Consider the following 9,326-nt stretch of genomic DNA (forward strand, 5'->3'; position numbering starts at 1 on the left):
GAATATCCCAGGCTTTAAGCAGTGATGCTAACTAGTTTTGCCCTTTTTCCTCAGACTGTTGGCACCATACTTTGAGCCACAGATTCTGATGGCAGACCAATTAATGTGTTAACTGACTGTCTAAAATGGGTGCATGCCCACTTTACAGGTGCATTCAGTTGTGTGCGCGCAAAATTCAAATGCACAAAATCAAGTCTAGGATGAAAAATGCATGTGTTATTTTCTATGTACGTATTTCTTCCCTCTTTTGTCAGTTGCAGTCTTTCCAATCCAGAGGCCAAATTGGTCTTAACAGAGTTTCCTTGAATATGTTTTATTGTCTAAGAATTTCAGCTAATCCCATAATATTTTAATGTGGTATTCTGTGAATAAATGGCATTTTCTTTTCAGGATGAATCTGTTCTAGAGTGCAGTGTTTGGGAAGCCCTTTTCAGAAAACTCTTTCTGTGTTCAATAGATTCCTTCGTTCTTCACCCTCAACTGGTAAAAAGGATAACCTGAGATTTGCCAGTTTTTATAACCTTGAACTCCACAGTCAGCTTTCAGCTGTAGACACCTCTTAATAGAAATAGAGTTACTATTTCTACTGATACAACCTATAATTGCAACGTTCGCTATTTCAGTAGGACCTCCTTAAAACAAATGTATTGGATTTTATAGCAGTTTACCAAGAACAGAAAGAATTACTACCACTTTCTGAAGTCTATGCAGGTTAATCTCAGACCTATAATTCCTATAAAACCCTTTTATTTTCAATGAGTTATTCTGTAGTATTTACATAATTCTATAAATTCTTAAAAGTGTAGATAAAGCAAGGGTTCATGCATTATATTATAGTGCTCAGTTTACCCATTAGTTCAGCAGTAATTAACTTATTGAAGCTTAGAGGTTCAAAAATAAATTAGATTATTTGTTCAAAATGCCATCAGGTCTGCTTGGAATGACATTTAAATTATATAATGTAAATCAGTTTGACCTTTAAGTCCTTGTCATTATTTAGTGACATTTCTTAGAGAATAAATTGTTTGCAGGTTGGGCAGCCTGGTTCTGAGTTTGGCAGAAAGCTATAAAAACAAAATTATCCTTTCATTTTATATATCATTTGTTCAGACATTTGTAAAAATTGCTTCATTTTTCTGTAATAGAGAAGTGCCATTCAGTGGTTTGAAGCATGTTAATTGCTTTAGATAGAGACCACAGCTGTTAGTGGGTGAATCAGGTAGAAGTATTAGTGAAGGATGCATACATGAAATGTTGCAAATCATGCTGTACCTTTAACATACTGGCTATGTGTGTCATGTCCCCCTCTTATGGCTAATTCATAGGATCAAAGCCTGCTATGACGATCAGATGAAGGAATTGCTCTCTTTATCTCAAATGGTGGAGTTCTGTGCTTTGTTTCTGGTTCAGGGTTCAGTCGCTGCTACAGCTAGTGATGCGGACCATTATACGTGCATACTGCTACGTTCCAAGAGAAAGTAGTTTTCTTTTTGATGGAACATTTATTCATGACACTTGTGTCTTTGAATGTTTTAAGTGCAAATAAAATATTAAAGCGAGTTTAAAGACTTTCAGAATTTCAAATAAAACTGGTTTTATAAGCCACTAAAAATGATTTTTCAGTAAAGCTAAACTGGCATATTAAAAATTATTATCTGTGCCCTTTTTGAAGGAGATTAACATGGAACTGCAAGAAGTTTTAGGAAAGGTTTATGGTAATACTTAGAAATGAATTAATATTTATCTCCTGGAGGGCTCTAGCAAAATGTAATGCTCACCTCTTAACATTCTCAAACTTTATCATGGAACTCCATGAAAAAAAAAAAAAAAAAAGACTGATCATTTACAGTCACCATTTCATACCTCCTCTAAGATACACCTTTAGATATTGGCAGGTGCATGCACTGGCATGTGAAGAAAGCCTATTTCTGTATCAAGTTACTTGACAATTACTTGATTGTTAGGTTGTGGTTGTGTGTGTCTGTCTGTCGGTATTTATGCTTCAAATTCCCTCCTAATTCCATTTTAGTTTATGCTCCTTTTTATTGTCCTAATCTCACTTTATAATCTGCCTTGGTCACAATCCCTACAAAACACTGGACAAATGCTACATAGCTAGTATCCTGTAACCACTTATTACACTAATCATAAGTCTCACTGCTTCCTTGTGCTCTGCCTTGTTGTATCCACCCTTTGTGTCATCATATATTTACGCAGAAAACTCTGGTTCAGGGACCATCTTTTCATTGTGTATATAATGCCTGGCACAGTAGTGCTGTGATTGTGGCCTCTTGGCACTACCACAATACACGTAACAATAATTCACTAATTATTTTGTCTGGGAACTTTGGTGGTGATTTTATGACTGAGGTTAATTTTTCCAGAACCTTATGTTGTAATTTTCTCTCCTTCATGGTAGATATGTGGGAAGTATAGATCCATTTGTTTCGCTTTAGGAAACATTTAATTCAAAATGAAAACAAGGATAGTTATGATGAATGACAAAAAATTCTTGCATTCTGATTGGATCAGTAACAGTGGAGAGCAGTCATTTGGTCAGGAGTGAAAGATTAGAATTGCAACATCTTTTTGATAAGCTACTTTAAACACATGACAAATAGATGCCTACAAATATTCACAGGCTGTGTAAGCTAGAGAATGACATTATAAATTGAAATTAGTAGGCTTTTTCCAAAAAGCCTAGCTCTAAGCAGCTATTTGCATATCTCAAACAATTTAGGATTTCAGGGCCAGATTTTCAGGAAGCCTCTTGAAATGGATGTGCTTACAAATTTTACAGACACAATTAAAGTTTGCAAAACTGACATTTATGCATGCAGTTTACCCATTTAGCAAACAGATTTATTTATGAGGGCCTAGTGTTTAGGGGACTCATTGCAAATCTTTTCCATCATATTTAGTGACTTCAGGAATCAATCACATTTTCTAGAACATTTTGCTACCTGAGATGAAAGATTGGGGGATGGGGGAAAAAAATCTCTCTCCTGATCTGTAACTGTGCTGATGCAAAGTGCTACCACAAAGATTTCCTCAATGTTCTGAACATTTGTTTAGGTCAAACACTCCTAAGAAAGCAGTGATTGCTGGGAGCATGCAGCTATTAGCAGGAGTCAAACTGTGCACTGGAAGGATCTTAACTAATCACCCACATTATGAAGACAAGAGTCTAAGGGAGAGAACAAAACAAGTAAGAACATTCTGATCTTACTTTCATCTAATTCCCATTACTATGAGCTGGGTCTATCCCACACAAGCATCTGCGCCCTAATGGAGCGTTGAGACTGAAATAATTTTGTTTACTGCTTCTAGTTTGTTTCCTGGTGCAGTTCAAAGTATTGGTGTAATTGCTGCAATTTTTAATGGTTTGAGGGTCTGCCGATTTAGGGCCAGATTCTGATATTCTTACTGAGAGACTCAACACCAAACTTTCAGCCCATGGGGAAAGAGAGCTAAAGTGGTTTTCAGCCATGCTTGCATCCTTCTATGTAATTTAGACTGTCTTATGGACAGCAGTACAGCCCAGAATCTACACTGTCCTATGTCCTACAGTCCCATCTCCACAGAGGGAGAGCCACCAGCTGCATTGTGAGAATTATCCCCTAGCTGGATCCAGGGCTTTTAGAACCCTTTTCTGTCACCCTGGTGCTTTACCTGGTATAAAAAGGAGTAGCAGTGGGATTCTCACCTGTTGAATAGTACCCTAGATTACACATTTGTGTATACTGAAATCACTGGGACGACATGTGGCATATGGTGCTACTAAACTTGAGTAAAAGCATCAGAATCTGGCTCTCAGAGATCACCTTGTATGATGATGTGGCAGTTACAGACATAAAAAGTTATGGAGCTAAAAGCCATCTGGTTTAAATATGAAGAGCAAAAAAAAAAAAAAAACCCACAAACTACACACCAAGCCAAAAAAAACAACCCTACCCCAAGCAGAGTTCTGACCCCACAAGGGAGAACTGCAAGAAACTCCATGAAGTCTATTAGGGACTTGGCTATTGCTGTTGATTTTACATGGAAAGCATTCAGGTGCTATGTTGGGTGAAAGGGTAAATCCTTTAGATAGAATGAATATATTTCTGGGGATGGGTCCTGCTTTTGAGCAGGGGGTTGGACTAGATGACCTCCTGAGGTCCCTTCCAACCCTGATATTCTATGATTCTATGAATACATTTTGGAAACCATATGAAAGACGTCTGATAGCTATACAGTAACCAAAGATGACAATATTTGCCTTATACTTGGAAGGTAATTGAGTCACATCTTGAAGGCTGCATTTTTAAGACAAACTTCTCATGTCTCTGGTTCAAGATGAAAAAATAAAGAAATAGAACAAACAAATATACAGTGATAACAAGTCTGTTTTGCTTTTACAACTTCATTTTTCTGTTTTTGTAGGTTTATCAGGTGTATGCAAAGAGATCTCCTGAAGATGTGTACAGTATACTGAAATCCTTTGGAACAAACTATGTAATCTTGGAGGACAGCATATGTTATGAAAGACGGCATAGCAGAGGCTGTCGGTTACGAGACCTGCTCGATATAGCTAATGGTCATGTAAGTATAGTACAAGGTTTTAGAAGGGAAAATGTATTTTGTTTAATTTCTTCTAGGAGAAAAGCAATTAATGTTTGAGTCTGAAGTTGCTAATATCTTTCCCATTTTGCAATGAGGGTGGGAACTAAGGCCCAGTGGCATCATTTTTCATCCAGGAGTTCAGCCTAAAAGGAGCCTTGCTGCTTTAACTGATAGTAGTGGGGGGAAACAATCACCACCTGCTGGACCTCAGGTGAGCACAGCACATGCCTAGTGTTCCCTATGTATAATCTTCCAGAGCCTGGGAGGGTGGAGGCATGGACTCCAACAGGGAGAGAGGATGGCTGTGCCCAGGGAGTTCTCACCTCTTACTAGGAGTTGGCTCCACAGGCTGAAGGCCCTAAACAGACTGCACAAATACAAGCAAATTGCATAGACTCTGTGCCACAGACAAACCAGGGCGAGAACTTAGCCTTTTAACGATAGTGCAGCCAGTGGCACTATTGTAACACCTAACATTTTAATTTGGTCCTTTCTTCCCATTTGGTTCACATTGACCCTTTGAGCATATTCCTGTTTTTCTAATTCCTAGAGTTCCTTGTTATGGCACATAATTGAGTGGTGGTTAAGGGTGTTTCACAAAGCTGTTCACTTTCTTACAGATCATGGATGGTCTAGGAGAGAATGAACCTGATCTGAAAGCTTCACTATATCCTCGCTTCTGTGAGGAAATTAAAAAAAACTTGTCTTCTTATTCCATGTACTTCACTAGAGTGTTTCAGAACAAAACATTCCATGTTTACAAGCTTGCTAAACATAAATAGCATATATGCCCAACAGTGGCTTTTAATTCAGTGTTTTATTGCTAGGACCACTGTGGGAAATGCTGAAGAAGTTTACAAGAAGTGTTACTTTTTTTAGGCATTTTACATTAAGTGTTTCTTGTTTAATTACTGTGATTCTTCAGTTAGTTTTAGACAGTTTAATTTTTATAACATTCTTGACGTTGACAGGGAATTTTCCCTTTTTAGCCGATCGAAAAACATGCAGAATAGGCAGTCTGCATCAACGCTGCAGAATGACTAATCTATACAATTCTGCTCAGGGTTTTGAATATTTTACTGTACCATGAACGTGAGAGAAGTTAGCTGGGTGTAGGCCTTGTTACTTCATAACTAAAATGTGTGTTAGCGGTTGTCTTCAAAGACATTAAAACAGTAAAAACTTCGGTTTCAATCCTACAAGCTCATCCTCGCAGGCAAACCTCTCTGCCCATGCAGAGCCTGTTTTGCCTTCAGTGGGACTCTGTTGGACCCTGGAGCCCACATAGTTTGGATCTGATGGCAGGATCAAAGCCTTTGATAGTGAAAACACATTGGAGACTAGAGTAATCTCCATGTTGTCAAACACTTTTTAATTATACAAAATGTGTGCTGTAGCTTGTTTTTATGCTGATTTAACACGATGGTAGATCTTTGTGTATTTCTTCCGAGGTTGGAGCATGTTTGATATATATAGCACTTTGGTATCCTCTATTAAAAGCAATTTAAAATGCTCAGAACAAGTATAACAAATGAAATACAAAATCCTTCAGGATCCTTATAATACTCCTCCTTTGCTGTATTCTGCTTTCCGTACCACGAGGTTTTTTCCTCTGTTAATGCCACACAGAACCAAGAGTAGAATATCAAAGTTGAGCTCTGCAATGGAGATGAGGGGAGCATTTTGCCCTAAAAATGGCAGCAAAATTGTATGCTCACAGTGGAGTTCTTTGCTTTACGGTATTTGAAGTACCCATAAAACAGATATTTTTAAAACAAAACACTGTCACTGTTTCTCTCCTTCTCACCCTTAGATAGTCATTAATTTTGGACTAATTTTGAAGATGATGTTCTATCTTAAAACTTTTGTAAACTTTGTGTTTTGTTTGTAGTCTTTATATTTTTTCCAGGCTAGAACTTTGTGGATTCTATGGAGTTTTTAAATGCCGTGTATAAAAGAAGTCACTGTTACAGTACTTTAGTGCTAACATATTGTTTTTATACTAAATAGAGTCTAGGTCTGCTTGCAAGCCGAACAGCACTCTCCCACTTTAACTAGGCACCTACTATCCTCATTTGTTTCCTGTGAAAATCAGAACAGGTAATAATCAAGTGCCTCTAGGTCAGTGCTGAATTAACATTTAAACACATATAGGACTATATGTGGCCTGCTCAAATAATTAATTTATGATAATTACTGTTGCAGTTAATTTCTAATGATGGGAAACTTAAAAGTGCTACTGATAGCATACTCCGCATTTAATCTAATCAAGATGTGTAATGAGATTAACTTTCACAACTGAGCTGTGTTCCAATTCCAAATGATTCAAATGTTAAACATTTGCAGTTGTACTAAGCTAAATTACTGCAGGGATAGAGATGGTTATGTCACATGCTCAAACAATTTTATATTCAGTAAATACTCATTAAGCAGCATTCAATATCTTTCTGAACTTTCATGCTAACAAAAGGAAAGTGTGCTTTAATCAAACTGTATTTAAATCAAACATTGACAGTAGCTAAGTTGTTAAACCAAGCAACTGAAACTTCTGAATAAATTCTGTCCTGTATTCCTTAATGAGGTTGGAGACCACTGCAGTTTAACATAATACAATAATAAAACATTTTAATCGGTATTAAAACTTTAATTAACCCCATAATGATGCATGCCTGTTCTTGCTGACAGTATTGGTCAGTAAATTCATCAATGAGTGCCTTACAATAATTGAAAACAAGCACATGTAAGGTATAGTATGTTTAGACTATGTTGTCTTATTTTAGAATGCAGTGTGGCCTTCTTTTAAGGTGCAGTTACTTTGCTCTAATTACACTTAAATATTCCAACATACATCAGTCTTTTGATTTTGAGAGTCTTGCTCATAGGTATAGTATAATCATGACTGACATTAATTATTTTAAATACATTGACATGTTATAATTTTAATACCGGTTGTATTTAATGTTGCCAAAACAGAGCTGAAGCCTTTTGTAGAAACTATGAAGTGCCAAAAAAAGAAAAATTTACAAGGTAGAGTCCAAGATAGCTTTGTTCTTTGCAGATTATAAGAAACATGCTTCTTGTTATCAAGACATTATCAGCATAGGATAGTATTGTTTTTAGAATACAAAATTCCCCAAAGGCATCATAAACATTTGAAGCATTATCTGCAAAATATTTAGCTCTTGAAGTCAGCAGTTGTTAAGGTCTAAATGGTTTGAGAGGTGTGTCATTTTAAACATTCCAACTTTTCTAGACCGTGAAAGAATAAATTATAGATGGAAAGGCATATTTAAATGGCTAAGTAATACTCTATTCATATGCTTGTGCTATCTCCTTAGAACAGAAAGTAAGGGAAAGCCAGGAGAAAATAATAGGAGCAAAACACTTACCAGCTCAAAGGAAAGGCGCTGCAACTAGCAGTACTGTGCTCTAAGGTAACCATTTTAGTACTGCAGCTTACTGTCTTTCCCAAATTTAAAGGACTAACTACAAGAGGAGAGCATGCTGGGAAAGGGTGATCTCGAACAGGACAGCTCATTGATGACCAGGCAGCTAACAGACACCACTCTAGTAGTGGTTGATGGTAGGAAAAAAGGCTAAATTTCCTATTCTCTGGAAGCCAGGATTAGGGCGCAAGAATCCCTGAGGCTTTCCTAGTCTGGTGCTTTTTGTATTTGTAATAATTATGTCCTCCTTTTTCAATGGTTTGCTATGACATATGTTCATGCATTAAAATCTGGATTCCTTTTTGACAACAACCTCTGCCTCTGATTGAAATTCAGCACCCTGGAACATCTTCACAATACCAAATGGCTATCATGGCATTTCTCTTTATTTATGCTAACTCAGATGCACCTCCATTTGCTATAAAACCTGTTGTGCACTGAGGGAAAGCTATAGATTACTAACTCAGTGACTCCTTGAATATATTGCATACTGTGCGTGACCACAGTAAGAACAGATACAGTTTTTGCCATAATACATCATTTGTAAGTGCAGAGGAATCGTTAGATCACAGAGCTGAAACATCATCAGGTGAGAAAAGCCTTTGGGGTTCAGAAGTACATTGCCCTTTCTGATTTGAACATTCTAATGGTGAGATCTCATATACAATTGTTTTATAATGTGTTGTACTGAGATGTTATGAATATTGTATACTAAATAAAGTTGTGTCCTTTTAAAATCATATCAGAGAGCCACTTTTTGTTTTTACGGTGAGGTGGGGAGGGAATGGCAGCAGCTTTGAAACCTGTCCTTTGTTCAAGTCTCCTATGTTCTTTCATAAAAAGAAAAGGAGTACTTGTGGCACCTTAGAGACTAACCAATTTATTTGAGCATAAGCTTTCGTGAGCTACAGCTCACTTCATCGGATGGGTTAGTCTCTAAGGTGCCACAAGTACTCCTTTTCTTTTTGCGAATACAGACTAACATGGCTGTTACTCTGAAACTATGTTCTTTCATGTAAGCTACGTCCCAGTGAAAACAGTTTTGACCTTCCCTTAAGCTTATTATATGACATGTGGAGTTAATATTTTTTTTTAAATCACCTTTATGGTTTGACAGCATATGAGTCACTTTTATTGAATTTCCAAGTTAATGATTTAGTAGTAGTGATTTTTCCCATCACCCAGTGCACTTAGCTTAAGTGAGGTCAGCAGGCTGTCTTAGGAAGTTACACTGACAGTAGTAAATATAATTTGCTTTGAGCCAGAGGGATCAGC

General features: G+C 37.0%; 1 protein-coding gene across 1 annotated transcript in view; it reads left to right on the forward strand.

Annotated features, from left to right (window-relative positions):
• DPY19L3 (dpy-19 like C-mannosyltransferase 3) overlaps positions 1 to 8,791 on the forward strand; it is a 51,691-nt gene extending 42,900 nt beyond the window's left edge. The window contains exons 17-19 of the mRNA XM_084644304.1: positions 3,076 to 3,208; positions 4,426 to 4,584; positions 5,226 to 8,791. Of these exons, the coding sequence (XP_084500430.1) occupies positions 3,076 to 3,208; positions 4,426 to 4,584; positions 5,226 to 5,387 (454 nt within the window). The 3' untranslated portion in view covers positions 5,388 to 8,791. The remainder of the gene's footprint in view (positions 1 to 3,075; positions 3,209 to 4,425; positions 4,585 to 5,225) is intronic.
• Positions 8,792 to 9,326: the final 535 nt, after the last annotated feature.

This window comes from Lepidochelys olivacea (assembly GCF_965140295.1).
Source record: "Lepidochelys olivacea isolate rLepOli2 genome assembly, chromosome: 12".
Taxonomy (NCBI): Eukaryota; Metazoa; Chordata; order Testudines; family Cheloniidae; genus Lepidochelys; species Lepidochelys olivacea.